This window comes from Phytophthora infestans, genomic scaffold, assembly GCF_000142945.1.
Source record: "Phytophthora infestans T30-4 supercont1.18 genomic scaffold, whole genome shotgun sequence".
Classification (NCBI taxonomy): Eukaryota; Oomycota; class Peronosporomycetes; order Peronosporales; family Peronosporaceae; genus Phytophthora; species Phytophthora infestans.
In genome coordinates, this window is record NW_003303741.1 from 438,157 (window position 1) to 465,147 (window position 26,991).

Consider the following 26,991-nt stretch of genomic DNA (forward strand, 5'->3'; position numbering starts at 1 on the left):
TTTGTCCGCACACAAGTCTCACAGCCCTTCACGTACTTCGTAACTTCTCTTGTCATTCGAGGCCAGTAATAATATTCCTCCACAAGACGGCAAGTACGGTCGACTCCAATATGTCCGTAGACAGGTCTGTCATGGAATTCTTCGAGGACGTGCTCCAATAGTGCTGGAACGCGAGGCAAGACAAGCCTGGGCGTTGTATGATGACCTGCCTGATAGTACAGTCGTCCTTCACATAGCGAATAGCGCTCGAGATGTCGAAGAGCAGCTGATAACACAGCATCGTTTTGCGGCGCGGTAGTGCTCACGTCAAGCAGCTGCAGTAGCGCTTTTGTCGTCTCGTCCTTACTATAGCATCGAACGGCCCCAGTGACGGTCACAGACAATGAGACATCCACACGCTGACGCACTTGACTTCGGGTGGCAATAGTAGCTAGTGTAACCGGCTCGGCCGTCGACTGGAAGTCGGGTCTCCTGGATATCCCATCAGCAGCGTCATTGTTTTGGCCTGGGATCTAATGGATTGTAAATTGGTACTCCGAAAGCTCATCATACCATCGCGCAATTCGACGGGAGATCGACTTCTGCTTGAATATTGTCTCCAAGCTCTTGTGATCTGTTTCTACGATAAATGGTCTGTCAAGTAGATACACTCGCCAAGTACGAAGTCCAAATAGGATTGCTAGCAGCTCCTTTTCACGAATTGAGTAATTCAACTCAGCTGCCTTGTATTTCCGACCTCCAAAAGCTACTGGTCGTTCAACCTCCACTCCATCATGTAATTCCTTCTAGAAGATAACTCCACCCATAGCGAAATCCGATGCATCCATCCTCAAAAAGAAATCCTTGCTGAAATCAGCGATTGCAAGAGCCGGTGTCTGTCCAACTTTCTTCTTGAGTCGGTTGAAATGCTCCGTCAGGTCGTCCGTCCACTCAACTTGCTTATTTTCGCTCTTCAGTAAGTTAAACAGCGGTCCAGCATCTTCAGCAAACCCACGACAAAAGCGCTGGACGTACGCGGCCGTACCCAGGAATGACTGTAAGTCATGCTTGGTCGCAGGACGTGGCCACTCCCGAATGACTCGGACTTTCTCGGGGTTGATCTGGACGCCTCCACGTTCGACAATGTCCCCAAGGCACGGAATCGAAGGTGCGCTGAGGACACACTTGCTCAGTGTTACGTAGAACTTGGGTTCATGAAGTCTAGGGAAAACACGATCTAGAGCTGCCAAGTGCTCATTCAAACTGGTACTTCGAGTAAATACATAGATGTCGTCGAAATAGCTCTGGCAGATATCCATCATGTCCTCCAAAACACGTCGAATTCCAGCGTTGAATGTAGCAAGTGCGTTTGATAGTCCCATTGGAACCACCAAGTATTCGTACAATCCATTCGGTGCTTGGAACGCCGTATAAGGTATATCGCACTCCCTCATCCGAAATTGATAATATCCACTTAGCAGGTCAAGACAAGAAAAGTAGTATGAGCCTTGCATTTGCTCCAGAATTTTGTCTTTCCTTGGCATCGGCATGGTACGACGGACAGTGTTCAAGTTCATAGCGCGAAAGTCATGCACAATCCGCCAGCCATCCGGCTTCCGGACGCAAAAGGTAGGCGCACCATGAGGCGAAGTAGACGGTCGAATGAGACCAGCTTCCTCCATCTTCCGTACCCACCGCATAATCTCCGCTTCTTGTTCCGGTGACTGTCTCCTTTGCCGACGAAAGACTGCATCGTTGTTTTTCACATCCATATCATGTTGTCCGTGTGATGCAGTAGGTAGTTCAGCAGGCAGTCTTTGACGAAACAAACCGGCATACTTCTGCAAATACGGGTACACGGGATGATCCGCGTAGTCGTCGATGTTTATCGCTCTTTAATCGGGCTACTACTCGGGGGTTGAAAGACAAAGACGTATCCCACTTCACGAGGTTTCTTCAGCAGTCGACGCAATTGTTTCAGCGAAATAACCTTTGTTTCCCCAGTTTCCATATAGTAAAAGACTGCCTTTCAGCACTAGTAGCCACAGACGGCTTGGTACGACTTTGCTTGTGTCTGGCCACTAATTTTGCTAGTCGAGTCCGCAAGACAGCCATCGACGGTCGAATACTCCCGGTACGCCAGTCAATGCGAGGGTTCACTCTTTGAAGCCATGGCATACCAAGTAGGATGTCCCTTCGGTCTGGTACTGGTAGTAAGAGAAACTCAGCATCGTATGGCTCCATCCTTCCACGTGAACCGCTAACTCCACTGTTCGCTTCGGTAACACAACACTTGTCGAGTTTGCCATTGTCAACGATATCATGGTATGCCGCTCATGAACAGTACCCATCAAACCCAGACGCTCAACAAATTCCGGAGTCACAGCGTTGATCGATGCACCACTGTCCACAAATCCATCCGCTTTCACGATCCGTTCGTTCACCAAAAGACTGCAATTCAAAGTCAAAAACGGATGACTAGAACATTCTCCAGCATGGATGAACACGGATTGGCGTTCCTCTGCTGCTTCACCCTCCTCTCCTTTCATCAAACCACGCTTGTCCCTTCTAATGGGCTTGGGACTAAACCCGTCTGATCGCCCGGCATCAAACGGCTTTACTCGTTTAAAGGCGACGTGGACGTGTCCTCGTCGTCTACAATGAGCTTGTCGATAAGAGCGTAGTATTTGGCTTTGTAGTCAGTCTTGGCAGAGTTCGCAGCCTTGCCAAACTTGTTTTGGAGGAAGTTGGGCCGTTTATCAGGATTTTTAACCCAGCAGTCATCTTCATTGTGGTATCCACGCTGGCAATGAGAGCATTTCGTCTTCTTTCTTCCATCACCTCGCATATAACTGCTGGTTTTTGCAATTTTGTGCTGCGGTGCACTAAAGCTGGATTTGGACTTCCCATGAGTCTTGGTCCCTTGGTTTGTGTTGATGACTCGGTTTCGTCCATACGCTCCAGCTCAACCTCATTGAAGCCTTCGCTAATCACATCTTCCAGTGTCATGGGCTTCTTCTGCAGGATTTGCTTGCGAAGGTTGTTGTTGCTTAGACCCTTGAGGAAAAGTTCTTTTGCAAAAGCAGGGTCCATTGGCACCAGTCGTAGTTTCTCCTGAAACTTGGCCACATAGCCTTGGTAAGTGCCGCTCTGTCTGAAATTCAGTAGCTCGTTCCTCATTTTTTTTGCAGGAAGTTGGGCTCTTTAAAGTTCTTCTCGAGCGAGAACTTCATCGCACTCCAAGTTTTCATGGTCTCTGGGTTCCTCATGTACGTTGCATACTCTGTAGCTGCGGTCTTTTTTAAAAAAAAGACTGAGTTCTCGGACCAAAACGACGACATCCTGAGGGAAGACGAAACCCTTGGAGGAAACATACACATCAAACTGGAATATGAAACTACGATCTTTAAGAACAGCGAGGTGCCCCTTCACACACAGGCGGGTTTCGTCTCCAGTGTGCGGCAGCTCTCACTCTGCTGGCGCCTCCATCTGGAAGAAATTGTTCATCACCTTGTGGAAGAGTATTGATCTGACTCGTTGTGCCAGCTGGCTGTTTGTTGTATATGGGCCACGCCTGCAGTTGTCTGCTGAGACAGATCGTCAACATGCTCCATAGCTCCCACGTGTGCGCTCAGTTCAGCTACCGCAGAAGAAAGATTGCGCTGTAACCTTCTTGAAAACTGATTAGCAGCTTCAGCGTTAGCTTGAGTAGCATGCTGAGCCGCAGCAACGGTCTGCACGAGTGCATCGATGCCTTTCCAGGACGCGGTCAAGCCGATGGTTGACTTGGGCCATTCTCTCGTCCATCTCGCTCAGTGTCTCTTCAACTCGCTGGACACGGTCGTTTACAACGTCATGCTCACCGTTAGCCAATGTGAGGCGTCGGTTCGCTGCTTGGCGTCGTGTCTCCATCGCTCTCGTTGGAACTTGCAATTTCTACTATGTCGCAAAGCGTCGTCACGCTTGTGTATATGGTAGCTCTTTTGAGAGGTTTGTAACTGAAGAACTTGGCAAAATGTCTCAAACGTTGCAATCAGTATAAGTGTTCTTGAACAGGTAAATTGAGATCTGATTGAGTTTAGCTACCTTCGTACTTCTGCGTTCTTATTGTTCTTGCACTCTAGGCGTCTCCTTGGTCTAGTACTCGGTAACTTCTACTGTTCACATGCAACACGTACAAATTCAACCTTGCCGTCAACTGCAACTGTTTGTAATTGTTGTCGATATCATCAGGTGCTTGTACTGCACTTGGTCGTTCTGCTTCTCCAGCGGTGCTCGCCACACCTTATTGGATGATCCTCATCATCTTTTCTATCCCATGTGCTTGTACAAGAAGTTCTCGCGACATCTCGGGGACGGAAGACGAGGTGAAGGCCACGATTGCCAAGTTCTTCCCTGACTGGAACCCGTCACCTTGGCAGGAGATCATCGCGTAAGGTGATGGATACGTAAGTGTACGGCTATCCATTTTTTAGTATCTAGCTTATAGTACTAAGTGAACAGCTCGCCTGCAAAATTAAAATCAATGGCATTGACATTTTCAATCCAGTTTCATGGCTCCAGCTGTGAGTACGCCTGTACCGTTAAAAAAAAGATCAACCCAGTCAGGCAGAATAAAAGTTAGGGTCGATTAAGCAGGGCTTAGCCAAAATATTAGTTTTTACTTTTATGAACTAGAAACGAAGGGAGAAGCAGATAGATGTTTTTCAACCGCCCAACAAGCACTATTAATAGAATAAAATCTATTATTTTTTAAATCTCTGAGCTAAGATTTAAAGTAATATGTTAGCTTTTGAAAAAGTGGGCTACTATTGATATCTAATATCAAGAATTTAACTATTACTGTCAAAAATATCACATGACATTTGGCACTGTGCCAACCCCCACTATAAATATAGCTTGAATACGTAAAACATGTATACGGTTTCCTTCGTCTTCGACTCATTTTGACTGTGGAACTCATCAGTGCTTGTGACTAATCAAGATACACAGCAGAAGTCCCTCTCAATATATAATTACATGTAACTAAAATACCATGCATGACGTCTTCAACAAGCAGATTGCGCGACAACATTTAACATGTCCCGATACAATGCAAGTACATGAGCCAGTAGCACTGCTACTAGCAGGGGCTCATGGTAGCTAAATATCAAATGATATTTTTTGATAGTAATATTATTATATTCGATATTAGATATTGTAGTAGCTCATTTTTTAAAAAGCTAGCCTAATACTTTAATATTAGCTCGAAGATTACTTTAATATTAGCTCGAAGATTTGATACACGCTTATATTTTATGATTTTTCTCACTTAAGTACGTATCTTGCAACCGAGGGCTCACCAAAGAACTTTTTAGGTCCGGCTCTAGAGCAGCAGTAGGCTTTAAGACTGACCAGTATTTGCTCGAGTATTTCACTGGGACACAGGCAAAGGCGACCGAGATAGAAAACTGCAAGCGCTTGCAGTTGTTCCATGTCGATAGAGCGAGATCAAGGTATTTGTTCTTGTTAGCCTCGTCCAAATCGTGCATCTAATAAACCTGCAGCCTGTAACGCTAGATTAATGCGCTCAGCAGTGCCAACACACGACGCTAACCTTGCCTCCCTCACGGTTGATTATTAATACTTCAGCTAGTCGAACGGTAACGACGTATGATTGGTGGATATAAAACGTTTACAAAACTTTAAAATCAAATAATATCAAATTAACTAATACTAAGTTATATTTAATAATATCACATGGTCTCAGAAGAAAATATTAGGTGATATTTTTTATATTAACTGGTCTACAGCTGATATTTTCACAATATTAGCTTTACCGATTCTGGAGCTACCATAACCCTGGGCACTATGCCAACTCCACTATAAAAGTAGCTTGAATACGTAATACTCTCGCGTTGGAGTCGCACGTCTTCCTCAAGCCTCGCGGTCGAGCCAACCACTCGTTCGGATCTTCATGCGATTCTAGAGGTAGTACTAGACGTCCTGATTCGATTATTGACCTCTACGATATTGACAGTGAGTCTGTGGTAGACTCCCCACCGTTGTCTCAAGCGGAGACGATGGATCGACTCACCAGTCTGTCATACGCCAAGGTGCGTGGTCTTGGCTTGGGTGGCATGAGTGGACCTGGCTCAGCGACGTGGAAATACGACAGCGACAACGAGAGCACAACGTCCAGTCAGAGTGCTAGCAGCTCTTGTAGCCAAAGTTCACGCTTCTCTTATTCGGCCGCAGACATGTACTCGACTATTGAATCGTTGCTACAACAGGCTTCGAAGACTTCCCAGTACATCAGTGGGACGGGAGTATCCATTTAGAGTTTAGCTATCATGAATTAAGCTTGAACTATGTTTGGTTGGTCCGCTCTATTTTTTTTGTAAATCGTTTGGCGTCAAATATTCCATCGTTCAATGCCGTGCTTTTGAGCTGTAGAATTAAATATTCATTCTATTTATGGATTGAATGTAATAAAGTTACTTGTGAATTCAAAAGCTGTATGGGAAAGACGTTAGAAAATTTGATAATTGCTGTTTCTAGCTCGAACTTTAGTTGCGATACAACATCACGTTTTTGCGCATTTTGATTGACGACCTAGTAAAATAAAAGGAGAAAAAAGGCAATATGGCCGATCGCAGCGTTAAAAACAAGCTAAATATGGGACGAAGCTGGTGTCAACGATCCGACAAATCCTTGAGCAAATAAACTTTAGTCATACTACTGATGTAACTTAGTTTTTGTAACCTTTTTCGAGAAATAAATCATTTACTTCAAATATTGCAATAAAGCTGTCCCTAGAATGTAAGGCCTCTCAATCACAAACATGAAGGGCGAATTGGGGGGGGCGATTCCCCAACAGTAGACAGCTCACTCAAATTAGTCATGGCATGGCTAATAGCGAATCTTAGGTTGGAGGCAACAATCGGTATTTCAAAACGACCATACTATTCATCGCGATCAATCCAAATCCGGTCTTTTTGAAAAGTGTTTCAAGATGTCCACGTTTTTATGACATCACTAAAGCGCGGTTGTACGACTTTTAATAATACATAATAAAGTGAGCGAGGTGGACAATCTGTTGCCAGTTCTGGTTTAATTGTTCCAAACATCGTTTTAACCTTGAAATGAAAGGTGGTCAAATAGCAATCACTTAGCTTGGAAACTAGAGCAAACATTGTGCTAGATATTATAACTTCGTAAGTAATAGTTTCTCTCGGAACTGAGCATTGAATATTAAAGGGAGATGAGTAAAAAGAACTTCGCGAATCTTCCACAAGACTGTGATCATGAACCCCTTTCAAGCATATATGATACAGTACTGTACACGTCTGGTACAGTACTTCCAATGTATCGTGATTGCGGGACAGGTGAAATACTGTCGCGCAATCTGCTTGCTGAAAACGATCATATTTCTCTGATGCACTCATTTGGTAAAATGCCGACCAGGTTATCCTCGGACTTAGATGATAAAAAAGGTCAGGCCTCACTCGTTGAATTTTAAGCCCGAGGGGCGAACGCGACTGATCGCTTATTTCAAGAAGCTTGCTGCTATCCCCACCGGGATCCTTTCCGTCAGAGCCTACCCAGCCATACGCGTCGCCGCCATCTTCTCCGTTAGAGCGGACCCAGTCATACCCGTCGTCTCCATCTCCGCCACCAGAGCCGTCGCCGTACTCGTCGCCGGGGTCTTTTCTGTTCAAGCGGACTCAGTCATACCCGTCGTCGCCATCTCCGCCGTTAGAACCGACCCCATCTGCCCGTCGCCGCCATATACGCCACCAGAGCCGCCGCCGTCATACTCGTCGCTGCCATCTCCGCCGTCAGAGCCGACCCCATCATACCCGTCGCCGCCAACATCAGAGGCATACCCGTCACCGCCATACCCGTCGCCGCCATACCCACCGCCATACCCGTCGCTGCCATCTCCGCCGTCAGAGCCGACCCGCCGTACCGCCGCCAACATCAGACCCATACCTGTTGCCGCGATCCCCATGTCAGCTACCCGTGCAATCTGTGACTGTGGAGACCGATAGTAGAACTATCGACAATCTCCGCGGCTACTCAAACAGTGAGCATGGGTCTGCGAATCATGGGAGTGTCGTCGTTTTCACGGAGACCGTTAGTAGTACTATCGACAACCTCCGTGGAGATGATAGCGCTCAGATGGCGACGAACATGAGAGAGAATTCTTTTCAGCTGCCCGTGCAATCTGTGAGCGTGGAGACCGATGGTACAACTATTGACAACCTCCACGCTTACTCAAACAGCAAGTGCGGGTCTGCGTGGAGTGTCGCGTCAAAGGTGACTATCGAGCATCTCCATGGAAGACGGTAACTCTCAAAACACGGTGATCGCGACGAAGAATTCCTTTTCCAGCGACAACTTCTCCACACGGGTCCGATTGTGGTTCGCCGGCCTCACGATACGGGATGGATCCGGTGATATCTCGGAGTAGGATGCTGAGATTCCGCCTTTACGACATTGCATCCACGCTAGAGTCTCTGTTGGCGAATTTAGCAAACGCTTGTCGTATACGTGAGGATCTTACGAGACATGCTCCATGATTCTGCTATCGTCGATTCTGTCATTGATATAGTTTTTCATGAAAATCGTCTTCTTTTCCAAGGGATCGCGGAAGTTTAAGCCATCCGACTTGTGGTCACTTTCCCAAGCATAAGACGCATTTTGAAAAACTTGCGGCAGATTGAAGCCTCTACCACGCGCGCCGACGGCCTCGTCAAATGGTATGCCGGATTTACCAAAGCAAGATGTGGGTTCGTTATGAACCCTATCTTGGGCGCACAGTGCATTCTGCATAATGTGTCGGCGAGCCAAATCGGAACCGTGTGGAGAAGTTGTCGCTGAAAAGGATTCTTCGTCGCGATCACCGTGTTTTGAGAGTTACCGTCTCCATGGAGATGCTCGATAGTCACCTTTGACGCGACACTCCACGCAGACCCGCACTTGCTGTTTGAGTAAGCGTGGAGGCTGTCAATAGTTGTACCATCGGTCTCCACGCTCACAGATTGCACGGGCAGCTGAAAAGAATTCTCTCTCATGTTCGTCGCCATCTGAGCGCTATCATCTCCACGGAGGTTGTCGATAGTACTACTAACGGTCTCCGTGAAAACGACGACACTCCCATGATTCGCAGACCCATGCTCACTGTTTGAGTAGCCGCGGAGATTGTCGATAGCTCTACTATCTGTCTCCACAGTCACAGATTGCACGGGTAGCTGACATGGGGATCGCGGCAACAGGTATGGGTCTGATGTTGGCGGCGGTACGGCGGGGTCGGCTCTGACGGCGGAGATGGCGGTGACGGGTATGGCGGAGGGTATGGCGGCGACGGGTATGATGGGGTCGGCTCTGACGGCGAAGATGGCGACGACGGGTATGACGGGGTCCGCTCAAACGGAGAAGACCCCGGCGACGAGTACGGCGGCGACGGCGCTGGTGGCGGAGATGGCGGCGACGTGTATGGCTGGGTAGGCTCTGACGGAGAAGATCCCGGTGGGGATAGCAGCGAGCTTCTTGAAATAAGCGACCAGTCGCGTTCGCTCCTCGGCTTAAAATTTAACAAATGAGGACTGACCTTTTTTTCTCTTCATCTAAGTCCGAGGATAACATGGTCGGCATTTTGCCAAATGAGTGTACAGTATCAGAGGAATACCTATATCTGAGTATCTGTATACCCAAGTGCAACATCCATATGGTGCCACGTATCGCAAACGCGGATTGCGATTGGTACAAGTCGTTGGGGGAATTATGAGATGGTCAAATTTCAAACGTGATTCGATTGGCGCACGCACCTTTTGCAAAAATGTTATTCGGGCATGTTAAGCTCTGAAGTTTTTTGAAATCACACTCCCCTCAATATTGTTTGGAAATCCACAGATGCGAAATAGAACGCAAAATAATCATTTTTTGTATTAATATATATAATTATGTGTACTCAACAATGCATTGATACCTATAGCAAATGTAATGTAAATTCGCCAACAGGGACATGGCATGAGACAGAGCGGAATTTCGCATCCACTTGAGATGTAGCCGTATCCATCGGGATCGTAGTCGGCGAGCCAAATCGGAACCGTGTGGTGAAGTCGTCGCTGAAAAAGATTCTAAGGTGAAATACTGTAGCTCAATCTGGGTGTGTTAGTTAATTATATGTCGACGTAGGAACTTCTGTTGTGTATCTTGTTTAGTCCCAAGCACTGATTAGTTCCACAGTCAGAGTGAGTCGAAGATGAAGAATAACGTATGCACGTATTACGTATTCAAGCTACTTTTATAGTGGGGTCGGCACAGTGCCACCTTTTTGTCGAAGTTGACATATTCAACTGGATCAGCAGATCCGTCCTTTGACTTCATTCGCCTATTTCTATCTTTATCAAGAATGTCCACGTTCACCAAATTCGCAGTCATCGGGGCCAAGTGTGTCGGCTCTGGCATCGTGGATGGCCTGCTTAACGCCAATGCCAGTGTGACGATTTTGACTCGGGACATGGCCAAGGTTGGTCGATGCACTACTAGTGCCCATGATGTATATCTTCTTCTCTGATCTTACAGTATTGAATCTATGTAGGCCGAGCTTCAGCCGTTCAAAACCCGTGATGCGACGCTCGTACAGGTGAACTACGAAGACGAGTCGTCACTAAAAGAAGCTTTAGTCGGCAAAGAAGTCGTGTAAGCTCCTCTGATTACCCTACTCATTCATTTTTCTGAGACTTACTCGAATCTCTTCATTCTTTATATAGTGTGAGCTCGATCAATTTACAACATCTCGCTAGCCAACTCACGTTGGTTAGCTCCGAAAAGGTACGTATACGGAACTGATCAGATTCTAGATCAGATATTTATCTTACTGGAGATCTGACATGGGATCTGCCAATGATTGGTAAGTTCACGCACTTCTTCAGGCTCGAGGCTGCTCGTGCGTTGGTCAGTGGAGAAGATGAATCAAGAGGCAAACGAGGGCGCGTCGGTGAATGCCGAGGCGGAGCCTGCTGAGTCGGTTGAGGGCGCGCCGGAGGATGGCAAAGTAAGGCCAGCTGAGCCGGTCGAGGACGTCGTTAGCACTGAGTTGCTGTTCGAGCAAGCTCGACAGCAACTCGCAAATGATGTGGGGCCTGTGCCACGACGTGGTGAGCGGACGACATGCTTCTACAAGAGCTATAAGTACTGCAAAGCATGGTCGTCCTCAAGAAAAATTGTGTATAGATGCTCTAAGTTTCGCCAAGGTTGCAGAGGAAAGCTGGCGTTTACGATTGCATCGATGGCGTATGCTGCTGTAAAGCTGCACACATGCCGCATTGAAGCCATTGCCAACGTCGTCATCAACGTGGAGGACCAGATGAAAGCTCAAGCCGACCTTCTTACGATTAAGCACGTCGCTTGGCCTGTGCGCCAATTGTGGGAAGAATTGCGACGCCAGTTCTACTCAGCTGACAATCCCAACGCTGTTCGTGGGTTGTCAGAGCAACAAGTTGTCCGACGAGTACACCGAGCAAGAAGCGCGCATTACTCTAGCAATGTTCACGGCTCTATTGAAATTCCACCGCTTTCATTGGCACTAGACGAGGAGCTTTCTTTTTTCCAGTTTCACTACGTCCCCATTAATCGCGACGATTTGAACCAGCCTTCCCGCTTGCTTGGGTGGGCGCATCCATCTCTGGTCGCGCTACTACGCTATCATGGTACCACGTTGTTTGTGGATGACACTTTTCGGTGTGTCCCGCAGGGTTACGCACAGTGCGTTGTGTTCATGGTCCACGACCGAGCCTCTGGAGTGTTCGTGTCTGTGTTCTACATTCAGAGCACCTCGCGTACTGGCGACGCCTACTGGGATATGATTTATTTTATCGTACAATCAACGGACCAGCAACTCGAACCGGCCGAAATTGTTTGTGACTTCGAAGCGCCACTTTTGGACGCACTACAAACACAGTTTCCGAGCGCAATTGTGTTGGGGTGCTTGTTTCATCTGAAACAAGCGCTCCGACGGGCTATGAAGCACTATGCTATTGTGGAAACCACAGTTCACAGCACGATCAATTAATTTCTCCACGGCAGCGAAAATATCATTGTCACCACCAATAGAAACTGAATCATTCACGTGCACTGGCATTTCGTCGGCCTCCAATTCAATCGGATCGCCGGCCATCTCATTATCTCCGCGACCCGCCAGCTGCTCCAGCTGACGGTCCACGTCGATCCCCAATGCTGTCAAGAGATCGTTGCCGACGATGAGCTCGTCATCATTCACGTCCACCACGAGAACTTCCACGAGATTCATCGGTTCCACCGGTCCCACTGCCGTGTGGATACGTACTCGTATTTTTGTCATCTGCGTTGCTGTCACTTTCTGGTCACCGAAAGTCTGGTTTTGCACCGGAACCTCGGGTTGCTGGACTTGAATATCGGGATCCAACATCCGTAACTTTTCCAGTGCGAAAGACCAATAACAGTGTAGTCCGAACCACTATCGGGGCGATTTGGCAGCTCAAGTACTCCATTAAGCAATACAGTACGCGCAGCAGTCGGTAGGAGTTCACCAAGTCGCTTGGTCTTTGCCTTCTTGGACTTCCGTCCATTGCGAAAACGTTTGAGCAGCTCAGCTTTCTCCACTTCGGTCGCTACAGGGCACTCCCGTAGCCAGTGCATCTCATCGCACTTAGGACAGGGTCCTGGCGGCGGTCTTGGCTTGTTCAAGAATTTGAACTTCGGGTGTGACCCGGCGATAGTCTTCTGGTCAGCCTTAGCCGCAGTCTGTGTTTGGTCCCTTTTGTTCTTTGACTTAAAAGTATGCTTGACCTTGGACTTCTCTTCGCCACTCCAGGCCTCACGTCTCTGACCCTTGAGACGGATGTGCTGGCGTTCCAGCTCGGTCGCCTGTTCCACGATGAGCCGGAACAACACCTTGGGGTCTTTCTCGGCTTCAAAATGCGTATAGCGGATACACTGCTTTACCTCCGTCTTGAGCATCGGTGGATTCAACGCTGAGGTCAACATCTTGCACTTCTCACGTTTCCCACGCTCAAAGACGAAGCACTCGCTCAACCCATTGTCGTCGACGATGGTCTTGCAACACTTGAAGTAATCCACGACGCGAGCAGTCACGTCGCTCTCCGCCAGATTCATCTTGAGCTCCTTCTTGAAATAGCCCTTGATGTCAGGCAGCGCCTTATTCTTCACACTAGCCACGATGTGCTCAATTTCAGCCGTTAGAATTCCTTCTGTCACGTCAACGGCGTCCACGTTCAGCTGGAACTCGCAAAACACCTCGAGGAGGTCGGCATCGAAAGAGTCTCGGATGTGCTCCACCACCGCTTCGTACTCCCCTCCAGTCACTCGACACCGGTTGTGTAGCTTGGTCTCGTAGTCACGGCGCTCCTTCTTCAATTTTACCAGCGCCTCGTGTGAAACTGACTTGATCTTGGGACGTAAAATCGGAAGGAATACCGGTACTGCACCTGATTGGGGTCTGTCTTCATCAGCTCCTCGCATCATCTTGAAGTGATAAGAGCTGGGTCTTGATAGTTGCACTCGCCGTCAATCAAACGGTAGACGAACAGCGATAAATAGCTTCAATGTCACTGGCGTACGTCGATAGATGGCGCACGGACAGTGAAAATTCTACTAAAGAATTCTATGTAGTATAGCCCGGGGATTTTGAAGCAAAACAGGAAACACACGACGATGCGGGGGCCAACCCGCACGGAAGTAGCAGCCAAATGTATTGATGTACTCTGTGTCGTGCAAATAAAAAAGTGAACAAGATCATGAGTCTGGTGCTGACCAGCTCGTTCTCATCAATCTGCTGCTAGCCACTCATCTTGAGCGACTAGGCAGCAAGGGAAGTGGACATGAATGCCTTTCATCACAGAAAGGAAACATGCAGTTGGCAATACTAAATGCTAATGCAGTCCACAAGGACACTGGCAGTCCAAGTGAAATTGAAGTCCACAGCTGACCACGCGTCAGACACAACGGAAGACATTCCGTACTCCACCCATTGACTGCAATGTCGGCCACATCCGGGTGAAGTTGCCCCCGCCCGAGTCCAGCTGCAGGTGAAACCAAGGTGAAACCCCAGCACACACTACAAATACCGAACATTTAAATGATCACTTTGTGGAGGCTGGAGTTTTTGTTCACCGTATCATTAGAAATAATCAAAATCAAACTTAAAAATATCCTGAAGAAGGAGGAAAAAGAGCATTCAAAAACTGCCAATCGGCTTGGCATACAAATCGTCTAATGATGCATTTTTATCTAATGATATATGTAAGAAACTGTATAATGGAACAATCAAACACACGAGGTTTTCTTCTCAAAAAACCTCTGTTAATTCTTTAAAGGACTTGGAGAAGTCCTATAAATAGATTATACTAATATGGGCTTAAACTAACAGTAAATAGAATTGTTAAGTGCTACCAGATACTTGTACCTACACATTTTCAGAATTAGCACTACCCGAGGATTGGGCTGGTAGCGTAAATGTTCAATTCGGGAGAGTGATACAACAAAAAGAAGCTTTAGTCGGCAAAGAAGTCGTGTAAGCGGTAGGAGAGAATGCGTCCTACTATTGTCTTACCCCGCATATAAGGCATATGTGTTCTAAATAAAATACGGGATTCGCTCGACATCTAGCTTAAACCTCAATTTGACCACCTACTTAATTAGAACACATGTGGCTGAAACCTACTTAAAACACAAGGCTGTACCAACCAATGAATATTCTTTGAGAGCTCCCAACCAACCACCCTTTTGAACAAACTTGTCGGTTTGGCTTTAGCTCTCTTATTTTATAATTTACACAGCCATGAGTGCTGAGCGACGTAGCTATAGGTACGTACTGCTGAAAAGGACAACAAGCTGGTGTCCAAATTCTCGTAAACGGTTGAAAATCCTCTGAAAACGCTGTGCTTGGTTTGCTCCGGATCATATTTCGCAGTGAAAGTAGGTGGATACATAATATAATACACGTGATTACATGTAATGCATTTTTGCAAACGATTCCTATAAAAAAACAATAGTAGAATTCATAATATTAACAAGCAAAACCTCCGTATACAACGCAGCCACAACAGAAAGAAAAGACCCGCTACCAATCACAACATCATGTGAGCTGCACGCAGGCGGGTTTGAGCCCTACCCGATCGCGTAGGAGGGTCAAACCTCAACGACCAAGCCAGATTCCAGGACCCACAAACTTGCTTCTTCAAAGTCAAACAATTTGTTCGTTGTACAACACATAGGCTTTCTAAACGAATATAACACACCAGCAGTGTTGTATTCATTTACAGCACATATGCCTTATATGCGGGGTAAGACGGTAGGAGTCCTAAAGTGTCCTATTGTCCTAAAACCTGGGATAAAAAACTAGCAATTCGGCTCATAAACAAACCCATATTTAGGACAACACAATGAGTTTTAGGACGAAACAAGCCAGGGTCCGCGTGTCCTAATAGGACACTCGACAACTGGACACTCAGTCTGTCCTATTAGGACAGACTGCAACTCAGACCACTGTCCTATTAGAACAACACCAAGCCCAACATGCACTGTCCTTAAGCCATATCCTCAACTGGCCTAGCTAGGAACAATAAACATCTTAAAGCCCCTCTCTCCAAGAGCAGCCGATTCTTTGTTGTGCGCGAAAAGCACCTCAACAAAACTTCTCTACTACAAAGTGTGTGACAATATTTTTAAAGTGTTTCAAAGGATGATAGTCATTGAAGGTAATAATAGCCGCTAATAACGGTTGAGCGACTTCAACATGCACATAGCAAACGACGGTTAATAATCAGAACGTGACGACATGGGGGGGGGCTCAAAAAGCAGCAAAGTACTCGCAAGGGCTACTTGGCTGCAAGTCGATCCGAAGACGAGGTTAGCAAGCGATGGGGGTCTTGGTTAGCGCGGCAGTGTGCTCGGCCTGGTTCGTCGAGTTGTCTGGCGTCGTCGGGTGTCGACAACAGGTGCGTTTGTGGCAGGCGAGTCCGGGCTGGGAGCCGATGTCGATGGGCAGTTGGACGGCACGTAGACTACCAGGTCGGCCTTCAAGTTGGAACCGACACCGACCGGCAGTTGGCACTCCTCCAGGTTCATGGCCTTCACGTCAGCGAGCAGGGTGTTGCAGGCAGTCGAGGCGCACATCTTGTCAATGGTGGCCTGGTCCGGGATCTCAGTGGTCCGTGCCGCACTGTTGAATGTTCGCGCTCGTGAGCAGAGCGGACAAGACACTGCTTCCGCAGGTGGCAGCAGAGGCCAGATAGGCGAGCGCCCTAGCTGCAGAAGGAGTAGCCGCAATGGTCCATGATGCTTGGCTGCAGTAGTGGAGATTCAGAAATGGTTGGGACAATAAGTAAAGCCAATGTGAGTTTTAAGTAACTCTTACGTAAATTTACGTAGATAGTCCGGAAAAAGTTAATATTTGAGGTTTAGGACAATCTGGAGGACACAAATTATAATATTCTGTAACGAAGGATTAGTCGCTTTTTAGGACACATCTCCAAAATCTCCCTGTAAAATTTAGGACAAATAGGACAGTTTAGGACGTGTCTTAGGACGCATTATCCTACACCGTGTAAGCTCCTCTGATTACCCTGCTCATTCATTTTTCTGAGTAAGACTTACTCGAATCTCTTCACTCTTTATATAGTGTGAGCTCGATCACTTCACAACATCTCGCCATCCAACTCACGTTCGTCCAAGCAGCGAAAGCTGCAGGTATCCAACTATTTGTGCCAACAGAGGTATGGAAATTGAGGGGGGGGCGGGGATTTTCTTGTCACCATGCTAACTACCCCCGTTTATGTCTTACAGTTTGGATTTCGTGAAGCGGACGGAACCAACACCGTCAAGCAGGAGGTCCGCGATCTTCTGAAGAAACTTGAGCTGCCTTTTACCTCTTCCACAGTGGTCTGTGGTCTGAGTACTTGTCGTTGTGAGTCTACCTTTGCAACAGTGAGTGGGTGTCTTCGCCGAATAACAGGCTGTTCATGTTTACTCGTAGCTTCCTGGGGTACCATTTCGACGAAGGCCTCATCAGCGTTGTGGGTGACGGTGACGCCAAGCTGAATATCGTAACGCGCGCGGATTGCAGCCGCTTCGTCGCGCACGTGCTGGTCACTGCGACGAAGCGTTATCTCGAGGGAGCTCAGCTGTCGTTTCTCATCATCTTTTCTATCCCATGTGCTTGTACTAGAAGTTCTCGCGACATTTTCTCCTTCTAGCGAGCCCTCCGCGTGCGTTCGTGATAACGCTCAATCAATCCAGCAAGGGATGTCAGGTTGACGGCCGGCTCCCAAATCGTTTTGAGCTGACCTAGCCACTTGACTTCGTAGAACGGCTTGCCCCTCACACGTTTGTAGTTGACGATATCATCCACCAGTTCCCCTTCAGATCCATCAGCCAGTCGGACCTTGAATACTGTTTGGCGCTGACGACGGAGCTCCTTGGAAATGTATGGTTTGAGTAGGCTCGTGTGGAATACGGGATGCATCCGTAGCTTCGGAGGTAGCCTCAATTGGTAGTAACCACGGCCAATACATTTCGCAACCTCGAACGGACCCACCCATCGAGCTCCTAGCTTTTTCTTGGTTGTTCCGAGGTGTCGTGCAGCAAGGTGCTGACCAGGAAGCAAAACTTCGTCACCAACATTGAAGTTCTGCGGTTGCCGGTTCCTGTTGTTGAATTCAGCCATACGATCCTGCGCTTCAGCTATGCAGCGTCTCGCTTTTGCTAAAGTGTAGACTTGAGAAGCAATGAATTCTGAGTGTTTCGCTTGACAAAGCCGAGTCGATGGCACGTTTAGCGTTGCGGACGTTCTTGGAATGTAGCCAATATCCGGGGACATTTGTATCGCTGCCTGGAATTGAATGTTGTACGAAGTTCAGCGAGGCATAGATGCAAGTCCCAGTCGTCACTATCGGCGTTAGAAAAAGCTAGAAGGTAGTTCTCCAGTGTTTGGTTGAGGCGCTCACTCACCCCATCTCCTTGCGGTCGGAATGCGGTCGTCATCTTTTGCCCAATACCCAACAGTTCACACAGTTTTTTTTTTCAAAAGGTCGATGTGAACTTTGAATCACGGTCTGAGACCACCACATTTGGTAAGCCATGAAGCCGGAAAATCTCCTGATGGAAGCGTTGAGCTACAGTCTCAGCATTGTCGGTACAATTCCCGGCCACAAAATGTGCCCTCTTCGTCAGGTGGTCGATGACGACCATCACACTGTCATAGCCGCGAGATGTACTTGGTAGACCCGTTATGAAGTCCATCGCAATGTGACTCCATCGCTGAACGGGTATGGCATGACTGTGCAGCAACCCCGGAGGTTTCGCATTCCGAGCCTTTGTCCGCACACAAGTCTCACAGCCCTTCACGTACTTCGTAACTTCTCTTGTCATTCGAGGCCAGTAATAATATTCCTCCACAAGACGGCAAGTACGGTCGACTCCAATATGTCCGTAGACAGGTCTGTCATGGAATTCTTCGAGGACGTGCTCCAATAGTGCTGGAACGCGAGGCAAGACAAGCCTGGGCGTTGTATGATGACCTGCCTGATAGTACAGTCGTCCTTCACATAGCGAATAGCGCTCGAGATGTCGAAGAGCAGCTGATAACACAGCATCGTTTTGCGGCGCGGTAGTGCTCACGTCAAGCAGCTGCAGTAGCGCTTTTGTCGTCTCGTCCTCACTATAGCATCGAACGGCCCCAGTGACGGTCACAGACAATGAGACATCCACACGCTGACGCACTTGACTTCGGGTGGCAATAGTAGCTAGTGTAACCGGCTCGGCCGTCGACTGGAAGTCGGGTCTCCTGGATATCCCATCAGCAGCGTCATTGTTTTGGCCTGGGATATAATGGATTGTAAATTGGTACTCCGAAAGCTCATCATACCATCGCGCAATTCGACGGGAGATCGACTTCTGCTTGAATATTGTCTCCAAGCTCTTGTGATCTGTTTCTACGATAAATGGTCTGTCAAGTAGATACACTCGCCAAGTACGAAGTCCAAATAGGATTGCTAGCAGCTCCTTTTCACGAATTGAGTAATTCAACTCAGCTGCCTTGTATTTCCGACCTCCAAAAGCTACTGGTCGTTCAACCTCCACTCCATCATGTAATTCCTTCTAGAAGATAACTCCACCCATAGCGAAATCCGATGCATCCATCCTCAAAAAGAAATCCTTGCTGAAATCAGCGATTGCAAGAGCCGGTGTCTGTCCAACTTTCTTCTTGAGTCGGTTGAAATGCTCCGTCAGGTCGTCCGTCCACTCAACTTGCTTATTTTCGCTCTTCAGTAAGTTAAACAGCGGTCCAGCATCTTCAGCAAACCCACGACAAAAGCGCTGGACGTACGCGGCCGTACCCAGGAATGACTGTAAGTCATGCTTGGTCGCAGGACGTGGCCACTCCCGAATGACTCGGACTTTCTCGGGGTTGATCTGGACGCCTCCACGTTCGACAATGTCCCCAAGACACGGAATCGAAGGTGCGCTGAGGACACACTTGCTCAGTGTTACGTAGAACTTGGGTTCATGAAGTCTAGCGAAAACACGATCTAGAGCTGCCAAGTGCTCATTCAAACTGGTACTTCGAGTAAATACATAGATGTCGTCGAAATAGCTCTGGCAGATATCCATCATGTCCTCCAAAACACGTCGAATTCCAGCGTTGAATGTAGCAAGTGCGTTTGATAGTCCCATTGGAACCACCAAGTATTCGTACAATCCATTCGGTGCTTGGAACGCCGTATAAGGTATATCGCACTCCCTCATCCGAAATTGATAATATCCACTTAGCAGGTCAAGACAAGAAAAGTAGTATGAGCCTTGCATTTGCTCCAGAATTTTGTCTTTCCTTGGCATCGGCATGGTACGACGGACAGTGTTCAAGTTCATAGCGCGAAAGTCATGCACAATCCGCCAGCCATCCGGCTTCCGGACGCAAAAGGTAGGCGCACCATGAGGCGAAGTAGACGGTCGAATGAGACCAGCTTCCTCCATCTTCCGTACCCACCGCATAATCTCCGCTTCTTGTTCCGGTGACTGTCTCCTTTGCCGACGAAAGACTGCATCGTTGTTTTTCACATCCATATCATGTTGTCCGTGTGATGCAGTAGGTAGTTCAGCAGGCAGTCTTTGACGAAACAAACCGGCATACTTCTGCAAATACGGGTACACGGGATGATCCGCGTAGTCGTCGATGTTTATCGCTCTTTAATCGGGCTACTACTCGGGGGTTGAAAGACAAAGACGTATCCCACTTCACGAGGTTTCTTCAGCAGTCGACGCAATTGTTTCAGCGAAATAACCTTTGTTTCCCCAGTTTCCATATAGTAAAAGACTGCCTTTCAGCACTAGTAGCCACAGACGGCTTGGTACGACTTTGCTTGTGTCTGGCCATTAATTTTGCTAGTCGAGTCCGCAAGACAGCCATCGACGGTCGAATACTCCCGGTACGCCAGTCAATGCGAGGGTTCACTCTTTGAAGCCATGGCATACCAAGTAGGATGTCCCTTCGGTCTGGTACTGGTAGTAAGAGAAACTCAGCATCGTATGGCTCCATCCTTCCACGTGAACCGCTAACTCCACTGTTCGCTTCGGTAACACAACACTTGTCGAGTTTGCCATTGTCAACGATATCATGGTATGCCGCTCATGAACAGTATCCATCAAACCCAGACGCTCAACAAATTCCGGAGTCACAGCGTTGATCGATGCACCACTGTCCATAAATCCATCCGCTTTCACGATCCGTTCGTTCACCAAAAGACTGCAATTCAAAGTCAAAAACGGATGACTAGAACATTCTCCAGCATGGATGAACACGGATTGGCGTTCCTCTGCTGCTTCACCCTCCTCTCCTTTCATCAAACCACGCTTGTCCCTTTTAATGGGCTTGGGACTAAACCCGTCTGATCGCCCGGCATCAAACGGCTTTACTCGTTTAAAGGCGACGTGGACGTGTCCTCGTCGTCTACAATGAGCTTGTCGATAAGAGCGTAGTATTTGGCTTTGTAGTCAGTCTTGGCAGAGTTCGCAGCCTTGCCAAACTTGTTTTGGAGGAAGTTGGGCCGTTTATCAGGATTTTTAACCCAGCAGTCATCTTCATTGTGGTATCCACGCTGGCAATGAGAGCATTTCGTCTTCTTTCTTCCATCACCTCGCATATAACGGCTGATTTTTGCAATTTTGTGCCGCGGTGCACTAAAGCTGGATTTGGACTTCCCATGAGTCTTGGTCCCTTGGTTTGGTGTTGATGACTCGGTTTCGTCCATACGCTCCAGCTCAACCTCATTGAAGCCTTCGCTAATCACATCTTCCAGTGTCATGGGCTTCTTCTGCAGGATTTGCTTGCGAAGGTTGTTGTTGCTTAGACCCTTGAGGAAAAGTTCTTTTGCAAAAGCAGGGTCCATTGGCACCAGTCGTAGTTTCTCCTGAAACTTGGCCACATAGCCTTGGTAAGTGCCGCTCTGTCTGAAATTCAGTAGCTCGTTCCTCATTTTTTTTGCAGGAAGTTGGGCTCTTTAAAGTTCTTCTCGAGCGAGAACTTCATCGCACTCCAAGTTTTCATGGTCTCTGGGTTCCTCATGTACGTTGCATACCCCGTTGCTGCATTCTTTTTCACACACTGGCTGAGTTCTCGGGCCACCACGACGTCATCCTCAGCAATGTCGTAACCCTTGGAGGTAACATACGCTTCAAACTGGAATATGAAACTACGAGCTTGAGACCGTCGATATCCCCTTCAAACACAGGCGGCTTCGTCTCCATTCTGCGCAGTTTTCACTCTGCTGGCGCCTCCATCTCAATGTCTTGCTCACCAACTTGTGGAAGAGTATTGATCTGACTCGGTGTGCCAGTTGGCTGTTGTTGGATATGGGCCACGGCTGCAGTTGTCTGCTGAGCCAGCTCCTCAACATGCCCCATAGCTCCAATGTGGGCGCTCAGTTCAGCTACCGCTGCCGCTGTTTGCGCTGTAACCTCTTGAAACTGATTAGCAGCTTCAGCGTTAGCTTGAGTAGCATGCTGAGCCGCAGCAACGGTCTGCACGAGTGCATCGATGCCTTCCAGGACGCGGTCAAGCCGATGGTTGACTTGGGCCATTCTCTCGTCCATCTCGCTCAGTGTCTCTTCAACTCGCTGGACACGGTCGTTTACAACGTCATGCTCACCGTTAGCCAATGTGAGGCGTCGGTTCGCTGCTTGGCGTCGTGTCTCCATCGCTCTCGTTGGAACTTGCAATTTCTACTATGTCGCAAAGCGTCGTCACGCTTGTGTATATGGTAGCTCTTTTGAGAGGTTTGTAACTGAAGAACTTGGCAAAATGTCTCAAACGTTGCAATCAGTATAAGTGTTCTTGAACAGGTAAATTGAGATCTGATTGAGTTTAGCTACCTTCGTACTTCTGCGTTCTTATTGTTCTTGCACTCTAGGCGTCTCCTTGGTCTAGTACTCGGTAACTTCTACTGTTCACATGCAACACGTACAAATTCAACCTTGCCGTCAACTGCACATGTTTGTAATTGTTGTCGATATCATCAGGTGCTTGTACTGCACTTGGTCGTTCTGCTTCTCCAGCGGTGCTCGCCACACCTTATTGGATGATCCTCATCATCTTTTCTATCCCATGTGCTTGTACAAGAAGTTCTCGCGACATCTCGGGGACGGAAGACGAGGTGAAGGCCACGATTGCCAAGTTCTTCCCTGACTGGAACCCGTCACCTTGGCAGGAGATCATCGCGTAAGGTGATGGATACGTAAGTGTACGGCTATCCATTTTTTAGTATCTAGCTTATAGTACTAAGTGAACAGCTCGCCTGCAAAATTAAAATCAATGGCATTGACATTTTCAATCCAGTTTCATGGCTCCAGCTGTGAGTACGCCTGTACCGTTAAAAAAAAGATCAACCCAGTCAGGCAGAATAAAAGTTAGGGTCGATTAAGCAGGGCTTAGCCAAAATATTAGTTTTTACTTTTATGAACTAGAAACGAAGGGAGAAGCAGATAGATGTTTTTCAACCGCCCAACAAGCACTATTAATAGAATAAAATCTATTATTTTTTAAATCTCTGAGCTAAGATTTCAAGTAATATGTTAGCTTTTGAAAAAGTGGGCTACTATTGATATCTAATATCAAGAATTTAACTATTACTGTCAAAAATATCACATGACATTTGGCACTGTGCCAACCCCCACTATAAATATAGCTTGAATACGTAAAACATGTATACGGTTTCCTTCGTCTTCGACTCATTTTGACTGTGGAACTCATCAGTGCTTGTGACTAATCAAGATACACAGCAGAAGTCCCTCTCAATATATAATTACATGTAACTAAAATACCATGCATGACGTCTTCAACAAGCAGATTGCGCGACAACATTTAACATGTCCCGATACAATGCAAGTACATGAACCAGTAGCACTGCTACTAGCAGGGGCTCATGGTAGCTAAATATCAAATGATATTTTTTGATAGTAATATTATTATATTCGATATTAGATATTGTAGTAGCTCATTTTTTAAAAAGCTAGCCTAATACTTTAATATTAGCTCGAAGATTACTTTAATATTAGCTCGAAGATTTGATACACGCTTATATTTTATGATTTTTCTCACTTAAGTACGTATCTTGCAACCGAGGGCTCACCAAAGAACTTTTTAGGTCCGGCTCTAGAGCAGCAGTAGGCTTTAAGACTGACCAGTATTTGCTCGAGTATTTCACTGGGACACAGGCAAAGGCGACCGAGATAGAAAACTGCAAGCGCTTGCAGTTGTTCCATGTCGATAGAGCGAGATCAAGGTATTTGTTCTTGTTAGCCTCGTCCAAATCGTGCATCTAATAAACCTGCAGCCTGTAACGCTAGATTAATGCGCTCAGCAGTGCCAACACACGACGCTAACCTTGCCTCCCTCACGGTTGATTATTAATACTTCAGCTAGTCGAACGGTAACGACGTATGATTGGTGGATATAAAACGATTACAAAACTTTAAAATCAAATAATATCGAATTAACTAATACTAAATTATTTAATAATATCACATGGTCTCAGAAGAAAATATTAGGTTATATTTTTATATTACCTAACCCTGGGCACTGTGCCAACCCCACTATAAAAGTATAATAGCTTGAATACGTAATACTCTCGCGTTGGAGTCGCACGTCTTCCTCAAGCCTCGCGGTCGAGCCAACCACTCGTTCGGATCTTCATGCGATTCTAGAGGTAGTACTAGACGTGCTGATTCGATTATTGACCTCTACGATATTGACAGTGAGTCTGTGGTAGACTCCCCACCGTTGTCTCAAGCGGAGACGATGGATCGACTCACCAGTCTGTCATACGCCAAGGTGCGTGGTCTTGGCTTGGGTGGCATGAGTGGACCTGGCTCAGCGACGTGGAAATACGACAGCGACAACGAGAGCACAACGTCCAGTCAGAGTGCTAGCAGCGCTTGTAGCCAAAGTTCACGCTTCTCTTATTCGGCCGCAGACATGTACTCGACTATTGAATCGTTGCTACAACAGGCTTCGAAGACTTCCCAGTACATCAGTGACGGGAGTATCCATTTAGAGTTTAGCTATCATGAATTAAGCTTGAACTATGTTTGGTTGGTCCGCTCTATTTTTTTTGTAAATCGTTTGGCGTCAAAAATTCCATCGTTCAATGCCGTGCTTTTGAGCTGTAGAATTAAATATTCATTCTATTTATGGATTGAATGTAATAAAGTTACTTGTGAATTCAAAAGCTGTATGGGAAAGACGTTAGAAAATTTGATAATTGCTGTTTCTAGCTCGAACTTTAGTTGCGATACAACATCACGTTTTTGCGCATTTTGATTGACGACCTAGTAAAATAAAAGGAGAAAAAAGGCAATATGGCCGATCGCAGCGTTAAAAACAAGCTAAATATGGGACGAAGCTGGTGTCAACGATCCGACAAATCCTTGAGCAAATAAACTTTAGTCATACTACTGATGTAACTTAGTTTTTGTAACCTTTTTCGAGAAATAAATCATTTACTTCAAATATTGCAATAAAGCTGTCCCTAGAATGTAAGGCCTCTCAATCACAAACATGAAGGGCGAATTGGGGGGGGCGATTCCCCAACAGTAGACAGCTCACTCAAATTAGTCATGGCATGGCTAATAGCGAATCTTAGGTTGGAGGCAACAATCGGTATTTCAAAACGACCATACTATTCATCGCGATCAATCCAAATCCGGTCTTTTTGAAAAGTGTTTCAAGATGTCCACGTTTTTATGACATCACTAAAGCGCGGTTGTACGACTTTTAATAATACATAATAAAGTGAGCGAGGTGGACAATCTGTTGCCAGTTCTGGTTTAATTGTTCCAAACATCGTTTTAACCTTGAAATGAAAGGTGGTCAAATAGCAATCACTTAGCTTGGAAACTAGAGCAAACATTGTGCTAGATATTATAACTTCGTAAGTAATAGTTTCTCTCGGAACTGAGCATTGAATATTAAAGGGAGATGAGTAAAAAGAACTTCGCGAATCTTCCACAAGACTGTGATCATGAACCCCTTTCAAGCATATATGATACAGTACTGTACACGTCTGGTACAGTACTTCCAATGTATCGTGATTGCGGGACAGGTGAAATACTGTCGCGCAATCTGCTTGCTGAAAACGATCATATTTCTCTGATGCACTCATTTGGTAAAATGCCGACCAGGTTATCCTCGGACTTAGATGATAAAAAAGGTCAGGCCTCACTCGTTGAATTTTAAGCCCGAGGGGCGAACGCGACTGATCGCTTATTTCAAGAAGCTTGCTGCTATCCCCACCGGGATCCTTTCCGTCAGAGCCTACCCAGCCATACGCGTCGCCGCCATCTTCTCCGTTAGAGCGGACCCAGTCATACCCGTCGTCTCCATCTCCGCCACCAGAGCCGTCGCCGTACTCGTCGCCGGGGTCTTTTCTGTTCAAGCGGACTCAGTCATACCCGTCGTCGCCATCTCCGCCGTTAGAACCGACCCCATCTGCCCGTCGCCGCCATATACGCCACCAGAGCCGCCGCCGTCATACTCGTCGCTGCCATCTCCGCCGTCAGAGCCGACCCCATCATACCCGTCGCCGCCATACCCTCCGCCATACCCGTCACCGCCATACCCGTCGCCGCCATACCCATCGCCATACCCCTCGCTGCCATCTCCGCCGTCAGAGCCGACCCGCCGTACCGCCGCCAACATCAGACCCATACCTGTTGCCGCGATCCCCATGTCAGCTACCCGTGCAATCTGTGACTGTGGAGACCGATAGTAGAACTATCGACAATCTCCGCGGCTACTCAAACAGTGAGCATGGGTCTGCGAATCATGGGAGTGTCGTCGTTTTCACGGAGACCGTTAGTAGTACTATCGACAACCTCCGTGGAGATGATAGCGCTCAGATGGCGACGAACATGAGAGAGAATTCTTTTCAGCTGCCCGTGCAATCTGTGAGCGTGGAGACCGATGGTACAACTATTGACAACCTCCACGCTTACTCAAACAGCAAGTGCGGGTCTGCGTGGAGTGTCGCGTCAAAGGTGACTATCGAGCATCTCCATGGAGACGGTAACTCTCAAAACACGGTGATCGCGACGAAGAATCCTTTTCAGCGACAACTTCTCCACACGGTTCCGATTTGGCTCGCCGACACATTATGCAGAATGCACTGTGCGCCCAAGATAGGGTTCATAACGAACCCACATCTTGCTTTGGTAAATCCGGCATACCATTTGACGAGGCCGTCGGCGCGCGTGGTAGAGGCTTCAATCTGCCGCATGTTTTTCAAAATGCGTCTTATGCTTGGGAAAGTGACCACAAGTCGGATGGCTTAAACTTCCGCGATCCCTTGGAAAAGAAGCGTTTCATGAAAAACATATCAATGAAGAATCGACGATAGCAGAACTGGAGCATGTCTCGAAGATCCTCACGATCGACAAGCGTTTGTAAATTCGCCAACAGAGACTCTACCGTGG

The 26,991-nt window shown here is 47.3% G+C and overlaps 1 protein-coding gene and 1 pseudogene across 1 annotated transcript; both read right to left on the bottom strand.

Moving 5' to 3' along the window:
* Positions 1 to 16,011: 16,011 nt before the first annotated feature.
* On the bottom strand, positions 16,012 to 16,240 carry PITG_22912 (annotated as a pseudogene; the record flags this gene model as incomplete).
* Positions 16,241 to 20,936: 4,696 nt separating this feature from the next.
* PITG_10279 (uncharacterized protein) lies at positions 20,937 to 21,660 on the bottom strand (the record flags this gene model as incomplete). Its single annotated transcript, XM_002902056.1, has 5 exons — positions 20,937 to 21,041; positions 21,093 to 21,150; positions 21,262 to 21,495; positions 21,549 to 21,557; positions 21,653 to 21,660. The coding sequence occupies 5 exons, from the start codon at positions 21,658 to 21,660 to the stop codon at positions 20,937 to 20,939; spliced, it is 414 nt and encodes a 137-aa protein (XP_002902102.1).
* Between the last annotated feature and the right edge of the window lie 5,331 nt (positions 21,661 to 26,991).